At 36.0% G+C, this 21,747-nt stretch overlaps 1 protein-coding gene across 1 annotated transcript in view; it reads left to right on the forward strand.

The window, feature by feature from the left end:
* SCML2 (Scm polycomb group protein like 2) overlaps nucleotides 1-21,747 on the forward strand; it is a 73,499-nt gene that overhangs the window by 10,624 nt on the left and 41,128 nt on the right. The window contains 4 exon segments of the mRNA XM_023753690.1: nucleotides 7,155-7,398; nucleotides 18,709-18,902; nucleotides 19,272-19,340; nucleotides 19,343-19,397. Of these exon segments, the coding sequence (XP_023609458.1) occupies nucleotides 7,155-7,398; nucleotides 18,709-18,902; nucleotides 19,272-19,340; nucleotides 19,343-19,397 (562 nt within the window).

Consider the following 21,747-nt stretch of genomic DNA (forward strand, 5'->3'; position numbering starts at 1 on the left):
GTGGGGGGGGGGGGACAATGGGGGGGAAAAGAATACATTTGTAATACCGTAATCAATAAAGGAAAAAAAAAGAACTTCCATCAGCTGGGCTGTGGTTTTATTTTTTTAACTAGTAGCCCTGCATAGGAACCCGTGCACCAGTAGCTTCCCGGTAGCTTGCTGCCACCCTCCAGTAGCTCTCCGCCCGCTGCCCTGCTCTCCTGTAGCTACCCCCTCCCCCTCCACTGCCCCGCCCTCCTGTAGCTCTCTCCGTCCCCCCTGCCCCCTCATAGCTTACTGCCCTGCCCTCTCCTGTTGTAGCTCGCTGCCCCACCCTCCTGCTGATCCATGATCCAGTCGTTATATGTAATGACCATTTGCATATTACATCTTTATTATATAGGATGGGATACTTAAATATTTTGTCTTCTCTAACATGAAAACGCAAAAATGATTTTTAAATTTAATGTTTGGCAAGTGTATTTGTTAGTCTACTAGGGCTGCCATAACAAAGTTCCACAGACCGGGTGGCTTAAGCAAAATAAACTTATTTTTTTCACAGTTCTGGAGGTCAGAAGTGCAATATTAAAGTGCCATTGGGGTTGGTTTCTGGTGAGGCCTTTCTCCTTGGTTTATAGATGGCTGCCTTTCTGTTGTATTTTCACATGGCCTCTTCTCTGGACATGCACAGAGGGAGAGGAATCTCTGTTTTTTCTTTCTCTTCTTATAAGGACAACAGTCCCCAGCCTTATGACCTCACTTAACCTTTATTACCTTTTTAAAGGTTCTAGCCCTAAATAGTCATATTGGGGGTTAGGGCTTCAATTTATGAATTTTTGGAGGACACAGTAAGCCCCTAACAGTAGCTTAAACAAAAGAAATTTATTTTCTCAAAGCTCAAGAGGATAAAAGTTTGAGGTCAAGGTGTTGTCAGGCTTGGTTTCTTTGAGGCCTCTCTCCTTGGTTTGTAGTTGATGGGAGCACACAATTCAGCCCATGACAGCAAGTTATTTAACAAAAAAGTTATTGTTATAATCATCCACTAGCCAAAATGAATTAGTACCCCCTTTCTTGACCTTAGATATGAAAGGGGTGTTCCACTGGAAGCAGATGTTCATTGCTATTTTTTATTTACTTTCATAAGTGAAGCTTTCCCCTCACTTAGTTATGTTAGTCATCCCTTTGATACTGAAGAAAATGATAATGGGCCAATAAAACCACTTGAAGGTTACTCAGATTTGTTTTTTAGAAGTAAAAGAATGTTAAAAAGTCATCAGAATGAATTTGTTATAAGGAAATACTTGTTATATAACACAGGGAAAATTCCAAAACTAGTTTATGTTCTTGAGAAATTGTTGAAAGAGTACACTATGTTAGCAAACAATGAATAAAAGCCAAGTTTTACTTAAATTATTGGTCAAATATTTCTTTCTCAACTGCTGTCCTAATTGTTTTCATAGTCACTTAAATTTTATTACAACTATTCATATCAACAAGATTAAGGACATAAGGATGTGACACATCAATTAATACGACTCCTGTGCCCTGGCCAGTGTGGCTCAATTGATTGGGCATTGTCCCATGTACCGGGAGGTTGCTGGTTCGATTCCTGGTCAAGGCACATGCCTAGGTTTGGGGGCACGATCCCCAATAGAGGGTGTGCCGGAGGCAGCCAGTTGATGTTGAACTTTCACATTGATGTCTCTCTCCCTTTCTCTCTAAAAATCAATAAACTTCTCTCAAAAAATATGATTCCTGCATTGCAAAAAAAATTTTTTTGAGTGCAGGTTTGAGCAGCATGAAAGAACACAGGCAAATGCTGCAAGCCCTTTGGTCAATATGTAAAGTATATGTAACAATAGCTAATCCCCTTTTAATGTGCACGTATTTTGTGCACTGGGCCACTAGTAGCTAATAACGAGATGTTTAGCAGAGGGAGGTGGAGAGAGAGAGAGAGAGAAAAATTGATGTGATAGAGACACATCAATTAGTTGACTCCCACATGCACTCTGACTGGGGCTGGGGATTGAACCTGCAACCCAGGGATGTGCCCTTGACTGGGAATTGAACCCGAGATCCTTGGGTGTGCAGACTGACGCTCTAACCATTTAACCACACTATAAGGGCTAGCAGTAGTTTTTATTAAACACCTATTAGCTTGGGTTGTGGCTTTAGAAAAGCCACTGAATCTATTTACATATCAAATTGTTTATCATCTAGTGACAAGCCACTTGTCATACACATTGTTTTTCATTTAAAAATATTTTTATTGATTTCAGAGGAAGGGAGAGGGAGAAAGAGATAGAAAAATCATTAATGAAAGAGAATCATCAATCAGCTGCCTCCTGCACACCCCACACTGGGGATAAAGCCCTCAACCTGGGCATGTGCCCTGACTTGGAATTGAACTGTGACCTCATGGTTCATAGGTCGATGCTCAACCACTGAGATACACTGGCCTGGCTCATTTTAAGAATTATAAAAGTAGTTCATGTTTGTGTGGGGGCAAAAAATCAAACTATACATTTAGCTAGAGTGAAAAATGAGTATTTATCCTGTCCATTCCTCTATTCCACTCTTCTCTCTATATTGAAGTTTTATTTGTGTTCTTCCAGACCTTTTTCTGTGCATTCACAAACATATATGTGCTCTTATTTTTTTTTAACAAATTGGAATATATTGTATATATTGTTCTGTGATTTAGTTTTCCCCCTAAATTATGTATAGTTTGAAATTCTTTCCATTTCATTTCATATATACTTCAGGTAATCTTCTGTGGTATGGATTACCATAATTGATTTAACCTCTGCCTAAGGATGGATATTTAGGTTCTCTCCATATTCTTGTTTAAATCATCTGTAGTGAACATTCTTGTGTGTGTGTGTGTGTGTGTGTGTGTGTGTGTGTGTATATATATATATATATATATATATATATATATATGAATAGCTATGTTCTTAGAAATAGAATTGCTGGTTCAAGAGGAATGTATGCTTTAAGTGTTGATATATACTATTAAATTGCATTCCAAAATGGTGTTCCAAGCTATGCTTCACTACTAGTGTGTAGGTCTGTTTGTATTTCCACACATTCACTAACATTGAATATTATCAATCTTTTAAAATTTTGTGAATCTTTTTTTGGGAGTTGGGGATAAGGATGGTATCCCTTTGTTATAATTTTCATTGAGCTTTTAAAATGTGTTTAATGGCCTTTTATTATTCTGTAGTAACGTGCCTGATTATTGCCTTTTCCTGTTTTTCTATTAGATTTATTTTTTTACTAGTACTGATTTGTGGGTACTCCGCCTTCTTGATGGCCTCTGGATAGCCAATGAATTATAAAGGCCCATCAACTTAGCTTCCTAATTATTTCTTTGTTGTGTGTCTTTACCACCATTGCCTCTTGTACAAGCTTTCCTCTTGCCTGGACTGTTCAGTCATATGACTGCCTCTGTTCTTCACCTTTCCACACAACTGCTAGAAATACCTGACACAGAAGCCTTACCACATCATTCCCCTGCTTGAAACTCTTTTGAAGTTACCAGTTGTACTCAGGATGAAGTATAAGTTTGTCAGTATGGCAGACTACATTTTAGCCATACTTGCTTCTTTGTTGTTTTCAAACATTTCAGACACATCTCCTGCTTTAGGCCCTGGATGTTCTCTTTGCCTGGGACACTTTTCCTCTACATAGCTGCATGGTTAATAATCACCTCTTTTCAGGTTTCTGCTCACTATCACCTTCTGTATGAGGGTTGTCCTGATCACCCTATTTGAAATCACACAATCTTTCCTATACAATGTTCTTTTGGCCCTTATTCTTCTCTGTTCTCTTTTTTTGCATAGCACTTATTTCTAACATAGAATATATTTTACTTATTTTATCATGGTATCTTATCTTTTTCTTTACTAGCACCACAAGGGTGTTTTTTTAAATTTGTTTTGCTAGTTAATATATATCAAGAACCTTCAGTAATGTCTGGCATGTAGTAGTCACTCAGTAAATATTTGTAAATGAATAAATGAAGGTTAAAGGACTAGACTTCTTGATGAGGTCAAATAAATAGTTGATTAAAAGTAAGAAGTAGAACTTAAGGATAGGAGTTTGTGGTCAGAGGTAGACTCTGGGAATACAGCTTTATACAAAAGAGTAAAAAACACCTTTCCTGCCTTTATGAAGCTTATCTTCTAGCTGGGGAAATGTATAACAAACCATGCTAAATAAAGTATGAATATATTATGTTTCATAGTTATATATACACTAAGGATAAGGGAGGGTGACATTTTAGATAGATTAGTCAGGAAGGTGTTGCTGAAAAGGTGCCATTTGAGTAAATATCTGAAGAAAGGGAGAGAATGAACCATGAGGTTATAAGGGTAAGAATATTTCAGGCAGAGGATTAATGCAGGTAATACTGAGATTGGCTTCAGAGTTGGTGGGGTTTGGGAAGAAATATCCTTTAAGTAGAACCATATTGTAGGTAAGTGAGGAAGGAGGTTAAAAAAGCATTCTTTACTGCCACCTTCTTGAACAGAATCACTTTTCTCACAGTAAAAGACAATGACCCCTTGTTTATTTTACTATTGCTTCTGCAAATTAAATGTTTATGTTAGGAAGTCATTCAAGAACTAATGTTGACAAAGCATATTCTTTAAAATCATTTAAAAGCATTATCATTACCTTTCATGGGCAGCAGAGGGAACCATTTTGCTAATTATCTAAATCTGGAGGTACCTTATTTTGAGATAAAGCCCTTTCATTTACTATGTTATACAAAAAGAGCAGTTTCCTTTTTCAAAAATAAAGATTTGTGTCCTGGTTAGTGTGGCTCATTTTGTTGGGCATTGCCCTGTGCACCAAAAGATTGTTGGTTCGATTCCTGGTCAGGGCACATGCCTGAGTTGCGGGCTTGATCTCTGGTGGGGCGGGGGGTGGGGGGGTGTGCATGCAGGAAGCAGTCGATCACTGTTTGTTCTCACATCGATGTTTTTCTCTCTTTCCCTCTCCCTTCCTCTGCCTCTAAAAATCAATTTAAAAAATCTAAAAGAAAGATTTGTTTTCTTTCAGAGTCTGTTAATATTTATTTGTATGGGTATGCTGATGTAGGTAAAATAGATAAGTAAGTTTATAAAATTTAGAAGAATTAATAAATAGTATGAAAATCTTTAGAGAATAAATAGCAGAAAAGTGTGTACTGCCATTTGAACTTAATTTGCTTTGCTACAGACAGTTTTTCCTTTTATTCTGTCATATGACATTTTAAGGTCCTGGGAACCTTATGTGTGCCTTGAATGTTTCCTGCATTCTGTGAATGTCCAGCATAAATTTATCAACTACCAAGTTATCTTTTGTTAAATATGCCCCCCTGTACCCCATATAAGGTAACAGATAATTGGTCTTTAGTGGCAATATGTAAATCTTGTTTCTTACCAGTTGTTTAGTTATTAAGTATTTTGATATTTGCTCAAGCTAATTTTTGTTCTGCTGACTTTCAGGGTGGTTTTAAAGAATCAAATTAAAAATATGTAATTAAAAAAGACATTGAGGGCTAATAATTAAGGAGTTTTCAAATTGCAAGGGTATAAAGGATAACAGTGGGAAAATATGGATAATGAGATGGGTTTAAAGAGACTTTTTATAAAGGAACCAACCTACCAGATATGTTTCTTAAATTATATCTTGGTGAAATAATTAGTTGGGAGCTTGTTTACTGTTCTTCAGGTGACTCCTTGGTTCATTCATTTTTTTTAACTGCTTGCTGTTGGGTCCTGTGCTGGAAATAACCTGAATAAGATGTAGTACCTGTTTTGAGAATCCATTCATCTCATAGAGGAGTGAACACATTCCAACAGTAGTTTCACAATTGAAGGCAAGAGTGCCTCTGAGGTGGGCCTAGGAGTGGGCAGGAGTTGGTCATAGAAGCCTTAAGAGACCAAGAGAACTGTGATTTGGAAGTGGATGAGTTGGAGTTAGTTGGCCAGGCAGATGATGGGGTAGGGTGTTGCAAGGAGTTAGTTGCCTAGGTTTAAAATCTAGCTCTGATATTATGTATTATGTTGTATTCTTAGGCAGTTGTGCATAAGTTTTATCACCTGTAAAATGAGGATAATAATTTCACTGACTTCATATAGGGTATTGGGAGAATTAAATTAACATATAGAAAACAGTGTCTTGGCATATACTAACTAATTGAAGGTTAGCTTTTAATGTTAGTTTTGTAGAGCTCTAGAGGGTAGAATTGGCAGGTTGTGGTCTTTGAACGTGAGTTTTAATGGGAAAGGATGTCTTCAGGGCAGTGGTTCTCAGCCTTGAATGGACATTAGAATCACCTGGGAAATTAAAAGGTGCTGATGCTTGGGCCCCACCCAAGACCAGTTTAATACTTTCTCTTGTGGTGTGGCCATCAGGTGAGTCTAATGTTCAGTTGGACTGAGAACCACTGGTCTAGAATTATTTCCAGGCTTCTGGCTTGGATGATTAGGGAGCTGATGGTGCCATTTACTAGGATAAAATTCAAATTGAAAGAAAAGATGTTGCTTTCAACAGAGCACTTGGGCTTTCTAAGAATCCTGTTAGCATTTGCATGCTTTAACTTTTGAAACTAAGGCATACTTTTTAAAGTATTCTGGATTGGTTATCATATATATCCAATATATTATGAATATATGATATATATGACTTTCATGTTCTTGTGTCTGCCTTCTCTATAGATTTACCACCTATAATTTTTATTTATTTGTTTGACTCCCTCTTTTAAACTTTCTTTTTGATTTCTTCTCCCTTTTGCCCCCATTCAGCCCCTAACCCTATTACTACCACCACTAGAATTTAAGCTCTATCAGAGCAGGTATCTTTGATATTTTTGTTTACCAATAAATCCTGAATTCTTGGTACATAGTATACATATATATATTTCTTGAATGAATGAGTAAATGAATGTCTAAATTACTGTCACGCTGGTTTTGTTTCCTTCCAGGTTCTTGGCTCTGCTTCAGAGTAAGTGCGATGTTGTAGAACAGGGCTGCAGAGTGATTTCTAAGAACTGTTTTTTTCCTGTATTTTAGTTGATAAGCATAGAACTCAATTTTTGGTTGCTACAGGTTTTAAGAATCAATTGAGCAAATGCTTCTTAATATATCTAAACAATGAAAACTTTTTAAATGTTTTGATAGGAACCACCAAAGCCACCTCTAAATAACTTTAAAGTGGGGATGAAACTAGAAGCTGTAGACAAAAAGAATCCGGATATGATATGTCCTGCAACTATTGGAGGTGTTAGAGGAGACGAAGTTCATATCACATTTGATGGCTGGAGTGGAGCTTTCGATTACTGGTGCAAATACTATTGCCGAGATATTTTCCCAGTTGGGTGGTGTCGTCTGGCAGGAGATGTATTGCAACCACCAGGAGCCAATGGTAAGATAAGTAACTACATCTTCTTTTATTTTATTAAAAATATATATAACTGCTATTGGCATTGAGGTTAGCATTTCATACCCACTGGAGCCACAGGCAGAACAATGAGGGCACTGTCCAGGCTAGAGAACTGGAGATAAAAGAAGACTGTGATTAGAATTATTGAGGGCCAACCCAGTATCATAGTCTGAATTGACAGTCTACACTGGAGATATGGGCAAAGCTGGAACTATTCTTGGACCATTGAAGCCTCGCTGCTATAAGCACTTTGGGGTACTTAGTTTCCTTTATAGTTGATATTAAACTTAAAATTACACATGGTATTCCATTGTTTATATCTAGAAGATAGAATTTAAAAGGTTGAGCATAACAATTATTACATACATGTTTTACATGATTTTGGTCATGTTACAATTAAATTGATACTTTGATAGTCTTAAGTAAAATCTACACATCAGTGAACATTTTGACCCTATGGAAGCCATCATAGATTAGTATGTTATTTTAGTCATGGGTTTATCAGTTGTGATGTTGTGTTTCATAAGTTGAATACTATGATTTTCTGGATATTTTCTTTAAGAGAAAAGTCATCAAAACATTGGACTTTTTTGGTGACTCTTCCAAGGGCGTAGACATGCCTAACCTGGTTTTCTGAGAATGGAATAGCTGCTGAGATTTAAGATGGGTCCATGCACATAACCCATTCATTGGCCTAAGTTAAATACAAACTTATTAGTGGAATCAAATGTAAACATACTTAACATTTACCTCACTAAATTTATTTATACTAGAAAAAGAGAAAAATGGATGTAGAAAATTAGTAGGTAAGCTGTGTGGAGGAAGGGAGTAGAGGTAAGCACATGTAGCCGTATTACATTAGTCCTTTCTTACCTGTAGGGAATATGTTCCAAAACTCCCAGTGGGTATCTAAAACCTTGGATACTGCCGAACTCTATATATTCTATGTTTTTTCCTATATATACATATACTTTCTGGCTTCTCTTTGGCATATCTGAATTTCCAGCATCACTACTCTTGCATTTTGGGGCTATTATTAAGTAGAATAAAGGTAACTTGAACACAAGCACTGTGATACCATGGCAGTGGATCTGGTAACTGAGATGGCTACTAAGTGACTAATGGTGGGTAGCGTATATAGCATGGAGATGCTGGACAAGGGGATGATTCATGTCCTGGTTGTGTAGGAGTAGGATGAAGTGAGATTTTATCATGCTACTTAGAATGGCACATGATTTAAAGCATATGAATTGTTTATTTTGGAATTTTCTATTTAATATTTTTGGGCTAGAGTTGACCATGTGTAATTGAAGCCATGGAAAGCAAACCACAGATAAGGGAGGAATTTTTTGTAATTTGTGTCTTTAACACAATACTACATACCATGATGTTCTTTTTATTAGACAACTCTTAACAGTTTCTTACTGCCATAATTGTATGAAGCAGACATTAGTGATTGATTTTTGTAAAATTTAGTATGATACGGATCTATATGCATGTGATACTAAGATAAATGAGGCATAGTCTCTGTCCTCAAGAAGTTTGCTTTCTATTGGGAGAGGGATGATGGAGGGATAGATTTAAAAATATGATATAGAATTAAAAATGTAAAAATAGAGATGTATGCTAGATATGAAGTTGGTTCAAAGACATCCAGTCTGTTTAGGCTGGAGGTAAAAGTGGTTGGTTAAAGAAAAGCTTCACAAAAAGACACATGATAAGACTATTGAGAGGAGAAAGAGTGTAAGGGAAATAGAGATAAAGGTAGAGTAGACACATCACAAAGGTTAAAATTACACAGTTTATCTTGAAAACTGATGAGTTCAGTTTGTGACACAGTGACTTTGGAATGTGTGGCTACAAATGCTGTTGTCCTCCAGTATCTGGTCTTCCTTTTTTTCTTAGTAATACAAGTTGGCTGCCTAACATAAAGACTACAGTTACAGCCACTCGAGCAATTAGATATGATCATTAGGTTAAGTCCTGGTCAATGGAATAAAAGTACAGGTAGTGTGTTCTACTTCCAGGAGGTGTATTACAGAGAGATGAATGTACCCATCTGTCTTTCTTCCTCCTGCTCTATCCTGCTGCTAGAGATGTGGTTGTTTTGGGTGAAGCTCTGTCTCGGACCATGAAATGGGGACCATATTGTAGGCATAGTGGAGTGGAAAGTAGAAAGGAGTCAGAGTCTCTGTGAACTTTGTGGAGCAACATTTTCATACTGGCCTGTTTCAGACTATTACCTGAGAGAACTAAACTTCTATGTTATATAACCTCAATTCTTTTAGGTTTTTCTGTTACTGTTAGGTGAACTGAATCCTAACTGATTCAGGGTAGCTTTAGGACGTCCAGGTGGACATGTCCATTGGAGAGCTTCATATGCAGGTATGGAGCCTAAAAAGGATAGATCTTGCTTGACAAAGCAGGTTTGAGAGTCTTCGTGTTCATCAAACAAATATTCTTTGCGTCAGGTGCAATTATAGGTGCTGACAGGGGGAAGTGGCAGCTTATACATCCTATCGATAGCAGTAAGTAGTGGAAATTTGCGATGTAATTTTAATTGTGCATGTGTAACAGGTGGAGGTAGAAGAGGACCAATGAAAGGATTTCCTGGGTCAACATTTATTTTTTAAAATATATATTTTTTTTATTGATTTCAGAGAGGAAGGGAGAGGGAGAGAGAATCACTGATCATCTGCCTCCTGCACATCCCAAACTGGGGATCCAGCCTGCAGCTCAGGCATGTGCCCCCACCGGGAATTGAACTGCAACCTCCTGGTTCATAGGTCTACACTCAACCACCGAGCCACACAGGCCAGGGCCTCGCTCAATATTTAAAACAGTAATTCTCACACTTGAATCACCTGGGGGAGTTTGTTACAAGGCGGATGTCTTGGAACTTATATCCATGGGTTCTGAACCAGTAGGTCCGGAGTGAAGCTCAGGTGTTTCCACTGCACATGGTTAGAGGCCCAAACTTTTGAGAAATACAAAAATGAGGGATGAGTAGAAGATAGAAGCTAATTTAGGACACTGAGAAAAAGTATACATAAATGTAGGAGAGTAAATAGATTGGTCCCCCCAAAAACAAGAGAGGAAAGACTTTAAGGAGTAAATATACAATACTATCAAATGCAGCATAAAAGACAAGAGAGCTCATTAGTGGTCTTAAGTAAAAGTGTGATTAGTATACTTCTTTGAAAAACCAGATTTTAGAGAGTTGAGTAAATAAAAGACGCAGAGCGTTTTTTAAAATGTTGTTTCACCAGTACTTTCTGAGATCTACCTGCTCTGTTTTTTACCCCACTAGACATTTCACCAGTTAAAGTGAAATTTAGAAACCTTTAAATGGTCTTTAAAAACATACAGAAATATTAAATATATTTACTTGAATATTAAATAATTTAAGGGCCTTAGAGTTAGATAATTTAAAAAGCTATAAATAATAAATTAATTCAATTTCATAAATTAAAAATATTTATTGTTTTTGTTAATTTTGAATATTCTTAAACACACTAGAAATGTTTGTTTTTCAACCGTTATATAATTGCTTTTTCAACACTAGTTTCAGGATATATCACTTAAAACTTTTTCAAATAATAAATGACTAAAGACAATTAATTCACTTACATGATTTCTTAAAGAAATGTAGTGAGGCATCCATGAATGCCACTTGATTTGACTTTACATTAAAAACTACTTATTTAAGCTTTACTGGTTTTCTGTTTAAGAATAGTAATAAAATTTAATTTACTATAAAACTTTTTTTAAATAAAAATTTCCTCCCTGTGTTAACACTTCTATAATCAGAAACAGCCAAGTTCTATCAGGCTAATCATTGGTAGAAAAATCCACCAATGATTAGCATGATCAATCCACCAATGAGAAGCATGCCTTGGATAGAAAATTCAGCAAGCTGTGTGGTTTTTTCTCCCTCTTGTTTATTTAGGTTTTCTTTTCTTGGTTCTTGTTATGACCTTACAATCTTTCAAGGCCCTTTGCTTCTGGTTGGTGCTGTCACAGCTCACCAGACTTACTCTGGAGACCAATACAGGGTGAGGAGGAGGAAAGATCTGTGCTGCTGTGTCCTTGGCAACTTAAAGAAGGCTGAGTCGAGCAAACTAAAACAAGTCCCATTGTAAATTTTCTTCTTGAAGAATTTAGTTGATCTTGCTTTTTTGTTTCAACTTGTCCCCCCTTTGTATCTTATATCTTAGTTCTCTCTTAAAAATGATATTTAGGAGTGCCCTGCAAGCCCTTCTTTTGTCTCCAGCATATACAATTAGAGGAATTACAGCCAGTCATATGATTCAAGTCCAAATATTTATTAATACAGGAAGGAGAAAAACTTAGAATCTAGCAACTTAGATTCAGAACTGGGACTACCATAATTTTAAAGGCGATTTAAAAAAATCTTTTCTTTTTTACTATTTTTCTTTGGGGAAGTTTATAAACAAATAAGTTGCTATTATGTTTCTATAATTTTATTTATTGTTCTTTTTATTTTTTTAGTTTGTGTCATTAAACATTTTCTTTCTATAATTTTATTTATGAACACAGTAAATGTAGGTTTTTCATCATTTGAGAAATTGGAGAAATTCCGAAGCAGATAATTTTTTTTATTGTTGACTCTATTACAGATGTCCCTCAGTTCACCCCCTTTGCCTCTCCTACCCTGCCCCCGCTTCCCCTAGGTCTTCAGCACATTGTTGTCTGTGTTCATGTGCTATGAGAAGCAGAGTATTTTAAAAAAACTGTCCCAGCATTATTTTTTTCTAATACTGTGGGATATTAACAATTTTAAGAAATAAATTACTATATTTTAAACCATTCTGCCTGGCTTTAAAGGTACTTAAATACTCTTAAAGTTAAGTATATAAGTTAAACTTTTGAACATAATAGTTTTATTTAACTTAGTTTCAGGTTTATGCATCATTGATTGTAAATAAATGACCCACACTCATGTGAAGTGTCTGTCATCTTGTAGCTTAATTCTTCAAACAGTTATGACCATACAGACCAGGAAGGAGGGCAGCAAACTTCCAGATGCTTTGAGTATAAAGTTGCAGAATCCCAAGGGTATAGAGGAATTCTTCTGGTCCAAAGGGCACTGTGGAAGAGGGGAAAACCTACAATCAGGAAGGTGTAGCCAAGCATTCCTGAGTAGTGGCACCATAGGCCATCAGTGACCATCTTACTCTTCTTGATTAAATCCTTCATTTTATTGAGTCCCTCAATACTCCCCTCACCTCCCAGGGAAACAGCTTTAATTTACAAGTGGAACTCAATGGTAAACATGACATTTCTTTCACACTTTGTAAAACATTTCTGACAATGAATATTTGATAGAACTGTCATATTAGATTTATTTTGTTGCTAATTCAGACATAAGTTTTATGAATACGAACTTCAAAAAATTTTAAACAGATTTTAAATGTAGTTATCTTGGGCACTGTTTGCTTCTTTGAATGCTGTTTATTTTATTTTATGTATGCGTGCAAGTGTGTGTAGGATTCATTTTTTTAATTAAAATGTTATGGGAGTGGGCTTTAAAATCTAGACTTTTCATCTTTCTTAAAAGTTAACTAGTCAGTTTATATAGTATTCTTATTTTTCAAAGCCCTTCCTATGTAATATTTTTTGAACCGATTCAAAGTTAGTCTTTTGAGAAATATTTGAAAGCCTTCATTGAGCAAATAAGAAGTAGTTCTACTCCCCACCCCCACTTCATTCTTATTTAAAAAAACACACACAACTCCCGCCCCCCCTGAAATTATGGCTGATTTTGCTCGTCAGTCAGATTTGTGCAGAGGAGTATGTGGTGTCTAAAATCTTGTACTTCTCTAAATTTTAAATGATGATCTTAATAGTTTTTAGTACATATATTTACTAACTTTCCCCCCTTTTTAAAAAATATGATTGGTGTATGTTCAGTAAAAAACACATAAAGCAGCACTTTCCCTTTCTCTGTTATAGTGGGATAAAAGTAACAGAAGTACTCATAAGTAAGGTTGTAAAAAGTTCAAGGTGTGCCAGTCCCACCAGAAAGCTTCTCAGTAAACACTAAAATATTTGTTTAAAGTTTTGCTGTCAATGTAGTTTAAAATATAGACTAATATACTTAGCTTATTTAGTAATCTTCTTGTTTGGTATACATGAAATAGTTCAAAATGCTGTCAACCCAAATTATTCACTCAAGGACCATGAAATTTAAAACAGCTGATATTTTCTTTTCTTTTTTATAGGTACAGCTTGCAATAAATGTTTTGCTTGTGCTAATGAGACAGATATGATGCAAACAAGTATCTTAAGAAAACAAATGCCCTTTTTCTGTTTTAAGCGTTTCAGCTAAATATTTCAATAATTGCAAGCAGAACACGGAGCTTCTTTCTTGTTTCTATTCTATAATATATTCTAACAAGTTCTCTTGAGACTATTAAAATGTCCTGGTTTTTAAGACATGTGGTCCAGTGGGGATAACTTTGTCTACAGAGGCAATGGGTTTGCAGTTAGATTTTGCATGTCTTCTCATTTCTTTCCAAATTCTCTGACCCAGGGTGTCACCTTTGGTTCCTCTGTGAAGGCAGTAGTGAAGGAAGTTTGAACAGGTGACTGATGATCACTGCCTATAGGGTCCACAGACAATATGTGAATTACTTTAGCAGTCCTCTTAGTCCCCTCCTCCCACTCCCACCCCCTTAAACCAACAAATGCAAATAGCTTCATCCCCATTTGCTAGAAATTCAGGCTTGCTCAGGCAACATGGGCTTTGTTGTTGACTTGCTTTCTTCAGAAAGGCAGTTTTATTCCTGATAAAGGAGGAGACCCATGAGTAGAACCTAAATCACCTTTATGGTAAGTGCAGCAACAATTTGTTTCTCTGGATTATTTCCAAAGGTGGGATTACCCTCAAAGTTTCCTTATATTGTAGTTGAAGTGTGGTTAAAGAAATTCATTGTCTGCATTGTTAGCTTTTGTGCATTAAACATCCCAGTCATTTCTGTGATCTCAAAGACCCTGTTTTATTCTAAATATCACTTATTAAGTTTTAGCACTATTATTTGATTAGTCACTTTTAAAAAATTGTTTTATGATACAAGGGAAAAGTCAGTTTGATTATTTCAACCACAAAAATTGTTTAAGTAAAAAAGGAACAACCCGATTGTAAGTTAGATTTGATCATTTAAATCTACAGTTTGTAATGAAAAGTGTTGGCAATTTTTTTCTGTAGCTTTGAGTAATATAACATAATTTTCACTGATAATACATGAGACTTAGTAAAAGTATGTTTATGATACAGTAATGTGGATACCATATTTTACCAAGTAAATATTGTGTCAATACATTTAATGTGTTTTGTGGAAAGTATAGCAGTGATTGCTGTGATTGTTTTTAATAGTATTATGGAAATCACTCTATAGAAGTCATTCAATAAGAAAAAATGTTGTGGTTTAAAAATTGAATGGATTTTAAAGGCTTAGGTGATAGAAATTGACCTGAAACAACTGAAGTTACTTCTTTTCATGTGAACATTTTTTCTTAAAATATTAAAAGTTTTAGAAATGGTAATCTTCTTCAATAATATTATTGTGACCAAAATCTTGGTTCTTTTGAAGTGAGCAGTTATGAAGAGGAATTGTAAAAAAAAAAAAAAAAAAAAAAAAAAGGTCTTCATGGGAAGCATACTCATGAAGCTGAAGGGAGTAGTGTACAAAGCATCTATTATTGGCAAGTAGAAAACAAGTATATTTTAAAAACACTCTTAAATTAAAGCCCTTCTAAATTCTAACTGTGATTTCTAGCTTGTTTCTGCATTTTTATGATTTCCTTTCTAGGTTGAATACTTATGAGATATAATTATATAACTGGATAAGAAAACCATGTAACTTCCACTAAATTCGATTTTCTTATTTTAATTTAGCATGTATGCCAAGAGGCACATTTAGGTATGGAGATAAACAGCTTAGCTGGGCTTTTGTATTTTAAGTTAGAGAGTTATCCTTTAACCTTTTAATTGTGTTTGGGAATTTCTTTCCTGTAACATTTTTACAACTTTTCAATAACCTTAAGATAGACTATTCTATTCAAATTAAGGTATGTGTTATAAGGTGTATGAAGAGTTTTTCTCTCTCTTTTTAAAAATCTGTTTATTTTAGCTCACCATGCCCTGTTTTGAAAAGGGGGAGAGGGGAGTGCATTGAAGCTTCAGATCCTTTCAGTATATTTGATTTTGGTTTAGTTGTCCAGATACCATCTTTTTAAAGCTGCTGGAAAAGACATGCACCACTTCCCAAATTGGGATGTTCTATGAGACCCCAAAAGCAGATCTTTACTTTTTCAAGTGAATGAGTTATTTATTTCTGTGTGGGAGTTACCTTTTATTATCTGCTTGAGGTATTTTTAATTCTGTAAAACTGTGGTTCTTGGTATTGAGAGGGAAACCTACATAGGTCATCATGGAGACTCAGAAAGGACGATGGAGGAGCTTAGGTAGTAACAAGCTGGACTTATTCCTACTATTGGACTCTGACCATATTGACCAAACCATCTCTGCTTAGTAAATGAGCAGGGAACTATGCAGGTTAGAATAGATAACTTGGTGCAAGGTCCCAGAGGATTAAAAGATGAAAAGGCAAGTCTCATTTCCATAAAAACTGGTACAGCTACTACTAAAAATTAGAGACCTTGTTTTTCTTTGTAACTTTTCTAGTGTTTTCCATCCTTTCCCTTATAATGATTATTTGAAAAACAAATCTTTTTTAAATGAAGGGGGGCTTAAAAAGGACTTTAATGCTTGTTTTGGGCATAGTAGGAAAGTGAGAAGGTGAAAAAGCAGTATTGTAGAGTATGTGATGATAAAAGGAAAAGTGATAGGCAGAGACCTGTGCAAGGCAAGATTGAGGTGTGGGCAGTGTCTGACCAGGACAGAGAGTGCCCCGGCTACTATGAATGGAATACTATGTACATGTCTCTGATAGTCAACTGCTTACGCAGCAGAGATGCTTTTGTGATTATGTTCTGCTCAGTCAACTTGGACCAGAACTGTGGGGATGAATAGGTTGTCAAGAAGTAAAGATTTAGCCCAGTGGGTGTGGCTCAATGGTTGAGCATTGACCTATGAACCATGAGGTCACCATTCGATTCCCAGTGAGGGCACATGCCTTGGTTTGCATGCTTGATCCCCAGTAGTGTGGATTTTATAGCCATCAGTGATATTCTAATGTTCTAAAGCAGGAGCTGGCAAATTACAACCCAAGGGCCACTTCCAGCCCATGTAGCCTGTGAGCTAAGAATGGTTTTTATATTCATTAAGGGTTTAAAAAGACAAGCAAACGAATAAAGAAATGAAAAAGAATATGTAACAGAGACTGTATATGGCCTTTATAGCCTAAAATATTTACTATCTGGCCCTTTACAGAAGAAGATTGTTGACCCTTGTATAGCTCAGGCCCACAGAAAACAAATGCTAGTGTGATTAGAGGTTGGAGCTGACATGCTGGATGTGGTCAGAGATTAAGGGGTAATAAAGTAAATGATACTAATTAGAGGGTGTTGATGGATGTGGATAGTTGGGTGCAGGTTGATAGGGAGTAAAGTAAAGCCAGAAGAAAGCTAATAGATAGGGCTGAAATTGACAGGACTTGTGGCTATATCTCAAAGAGAATGAAAATCATGGTTAGTCCCTGGCTGGGTGGTTCAGTTGGTTGGGGCATTGTCCTGAATGCCAAAAGGCTGCTGGTTCAGTCTCCAGTCTCAGGGTGTATATAAGAGGCAACCAGTAGATGTTTCTCTCTCTCTCTCTCTCTCTCTCTCTCTCTCTCTCCCCCCCCCCATTCCTCTCTGTCTAAAATAAATAAACATATCCTCCAATGAGGATAAAAAAGGAATAAAAGATAAAAGCATGGTCAGTTGGTATGAAGCAAAGATGATAAGTAAGGATATAGAAATTGGGCACAGTTGGTTATCTTGGAGATAGAAGAGTTCCAGAAATTACTAAGTATAAACATTTTAGGGAGGAGATGAAATATCCAATGATGAGGTCAGGATGATGAAGTGTGAGAAATATGATGATTAGATTCCTGAAGATGATGACAGGGAGACTGTACGAGGAAATAATGTGAATTTGATTACTGCAGTTATTAAAGAAAGTGGAAGTGAGAGTGGAGCATGAGGTATATGTTGGTAAGGAAGGAAGAAGAGAATGTTGTAAGTAGATGAATTACTCTAAATGGGGATAGGGGGGAATGATGGTGACAATTAAGTGGTTCACCATTTGCTCTGGCCCCTGAGAGAAGAATTTTCCATCTCTTTGACATGGTAGGTGATAGAAGGTAGATAAAAAGGCTGCAGGGAAGATGTGGTATTCTTCATTGAAGGTCAGTCATATCTATACTTAGGCCTTGAATATGGGAGGAGCAAAGTAGTTAGATTTGTTTCAAGTTGTAAAATGAAGCTCTCAAAATAAAAGTAGTTGATTATTGCATAGATGTATAAATGTTTTATTTATATAACTCATCCTGTGAAAAATTTTGTTTGACATTAGTACTTCTTATTGTGTGTAACATTCATTTTTTTGTAATGAAGTTATTAGGGTATAATACTAAAAATATTTATTTAATTGTGAACATAGACTAAAATAACATGGCAGGTAATGGCTCTTTGAAATATTAAAACAGTTTGGGTTGGGCTAGTAGATATAAATCACTTGGGCTTGATAGTGGTCCTTCTATGACAATGTTAATGTGGCATCTATATTGTAGTATATGAAGCTTTGTTATTAGACATACATATAAGAAGATAATGTGCCTTAGCCGTTAAAAATCAAGTGCAGGGGACTTCCCTGGCCTCTGAAAGATAAAGCAGGAGCTATTGGTAGCTGCTTTATGTTTTTCTGCATTGATGGACAAAATGATTCCTGCATATAGCATAATTATTAGCATAATTGCATGGTAATGAAGGAGGAACTCTTCTCTATGCAAAGGGCTAAAAATATGAGAAGCAGACAAAAGGTAAATAGAAATTTTTAGTGCACTAAATTTAAAGTTATTGGCTGCTCTTATAAAAGCCTCTTTACTTTTTTCTGGAGAATTAGATTATTTCCTGATAATAAGAAATCCTAAATACCTAAAACTTCATTTTAAATCATTCCTTTATTTTAAGTGGTTTTCAATGATTAACTTTTGGAATGTTGTTAAAGATTAATTTATATTTATTTTGAGTAGTAAAAAGACAATACCTTAATTATGTCATTTACTTTAATTTTATTTTTGTGTTGTGTTTTCCCCCATTCAGTTATTACAAAGAATACAGGTAAAAGACAGTCTTCCCTTTCCAAAGCAACCCAGCAGTCAATGCAGTCTGCAAAGAAAACTGCAACACAACAGACCAGGAAGTCAGGACGGGCTAAACCACCTGTACGTACTCCAGCCCCCAAGAAAGAAAGTTCTGCTAAAAATGTCACACCAAAGAAGAAAGTCCCAAAAAAGGTTAGTTGTGTCTTCTACTAATTTGTATTATAGGTCTCTGTTTTACAGTGAACTATTTGGCTAAGGTGTGACCAGTTGGAGCAGGGGTAGCACTGGGAATCTCAGCTTCCTGGTCTCTTTTTCTCCCACTTGACCAGATCATGGGCCCCTCTGAAGAGCATAGTGTGAAAGTACTGCAGTTACACACACACACACACACACACACACACACACACACACACACACACACAAGGGTTTCCAACTCTGAGGACTTCTGGCAACTGATCATTTGTTGACCAGTTATGTCAATGCTTTTCTGACCTTCTTGCCTTGGAATGTTTTTTAAAGAATAATGCATACTTGCGTTTTTTGTTGTTGATTTTTTAACAGGAAAAATCTATTCCTGTTATGTGTTCCACATCTACAACTTCTATAAAGATGCTGACCAGAGGCAGAGGTGTTGAATAGAATATAAGGAACCCAGTCCTGGGTCATGTAAAATAGTGATGTCTACAGGTAAATTAGTATTCTAAAAGACTATAAAATTACTAATCTTTTATTATGTATTATTTTCAGTATCTTTGAAGTCCTGTAAGTAAAACAATAGGAGAAAAGATAATAATAAACATTTCTTTAAGCATTTTTCATGTTTTTTGAAATTCTGATTGTTCATTTTGATGTTAAGGAAAAAGAGTCTGTTTAAATACATGAGTCATTCAGTACTCTTAAAAGTTTTTATCCATCTTAGTAAGATTTATAAAATTTACATTGCCAAATTTATTTTTATTTTTCCTTGCTCTCATTTCACAATTTGTACTATTGCCTATATGTATTTTTAAAAGCTACGTCAAGCCTTTTTTTAGTGCCTTTTAAAATCTTGACAGATCATTGCCTGTTAAGGGGCATGATGACTTTAAATTGTTCTCTGCTTTGTGAAGAGTATGAAATGACCAGACCCAGACTAATAAATTCCTTTTATTTGTCATCTCCTACACATTTTCTTATTCCTTTTCTATTTTTTAAAGCATGTTCTACTGCTTCCTCTCCTAGATCCTTAATGACTCCCCTATACACTTCTGTTCCCTGGACTTTGTACCACAATTTTTCTTTCCTGACTAAAGAGAAATTAAATTTTAAGTTTTTGAAATGAAAATCACTTTTAAAATTGATTATTGCAACATACCTCATTTTATCAGTTTATTACTTCTGATTTTTAGGAGAGACTAGCAAAATGAGAACAATGCAAAGGAGGTTAAGTTTTTTATAGCTGTTTCATTTCTGTGAGAGAGTCCATCTTTTCTGACTATTGCCAAAAAGTTGAATTATGATAAAGTTCAACATAGCGAAGGTGATATTAATGAGTTTTAATTAGACTATGTATATATGAAAATTTTACAATTTAAATTAAGTAATGGGTAATGAATAAAAATAATGTGCTTGAATTTATGTTTGGTAATGTACCATCATATTGTTATATTGTTGATTTGTTTATTCTCAGTGAAGAAAAATTGATATTTGGTAATTGTAGATGATTTGCTTCTAAATCATATGTTTTTATTATACTAAGGAAAGCATTTATTTTTAAATTTTCTTCAGTGAACCTTGACATATATATATAAAGAACATTTTTATTTTCTTTTTTTAAAATAAATCTTTATTGTTCAGATTATTACAGTTGTTTCTCTCCCCCCCCCCATAGCTCCCCTCCACCCGGTTTTCACCCCACCCCCTGCCCTTAACCCCCTGCACTGTCCTCATCCATAGGTGTACGATTTTTGTCCAGTCTCTTCCTGCACCCCGCGCACCCCCCACACCCCCTTACCCCCAGGAATTGTCAGTCCACTCCCTTTCTATGCCCCTGATTCTATTGTAGTCACCAGTTTATTCTGCTCCTCAGATTTTTTATTTACTTGATTTTTAGATTCACTTGTTGATAGATATGTATTTGTTGTCACTTTGTTGTTCATAATTTTTTTTATAATTCTTTATTAGTTAAGGTATTACAAATGTGTCCTCATCCCCCCCATTAAAACCAAACCTCCCCCCCACACACACTCATGCTCTCATCCCCCTGTTGTCCATGTCCATTGGTTTGGCTTATATGCGTGCATACAAGTCCTTCGGTTGATCTCTTCCCCTTACCCCCTCCCTCTCCTACTTTCCTTCTGGGGATTGATAGTCTGATCGCTATTTCTCTGTCTTTGGATCTGTCCCTGTTCATCAGTCTATGTTGTTCTCTATAATCCACAAATGAGTGAGATCATGTGGTATTTATCTTTCTCTGACTGGCTTATTTCACTTAGCATAATGCTCTCCAGTTCCATCCATGCTGTTGCAAAAGGCAAGAGTTCCTTCTCTTTTACTGCAGCATAGTATTCCATTGTGTAGATGTACCACAGTTTTTTAATCCACTCATCTGCTGATGGGCACTTAGGCTGTTTCCAAATCGTAGCTATGGTGAATTGTGCTGCTATGAACATAGGGGTGCATATGTCCTTTCTGATTGGTGTTTCTGTTTTCTTGGGATATATTCCTAGAAGTGGGAACACTGGATCAAATGGGAGTTCCATTTTTAGTTTTTTGAGGAAGCTCCATATTGTTCTCCACAGTGGCTGCACCAGTCTGCATTCCCACCAGCAGTGCAGAAGGGTTCCTTTTTCTCCACATCCTCTCCAGCACTTGTTGTTTGTTGATTTGTTGATGATAGCCATTCTGACAGGTGTGAGATGATACCGCATTGTCGTTTTGATTTGCATCTCTCCTATAATTAGTGACTTTGAGCATATGTCTTTCAGCCTTCTGTATGTCCTCTTTCGAAAAGTGTCTATCTCGGTCTGTTTCCCATTTTTTTATTGGATTGTTTATC

The sequence above is a fragment of the Myotis lucifugus genome, unplaced genomic scaffold (assembly GCF_000147115.1).
Source record: "Myotis lucifugus unplaced genomic scaffold, Myoluc2.0 scaffold_49, whole genome shotgun sequence".
Classification (NCBI taxonomy): Eukaryota; Metazoa; Chordata; class Mammalia; order Chiroptera; family Vespertilionidae; genus Myotis; species Myotis lucifugus.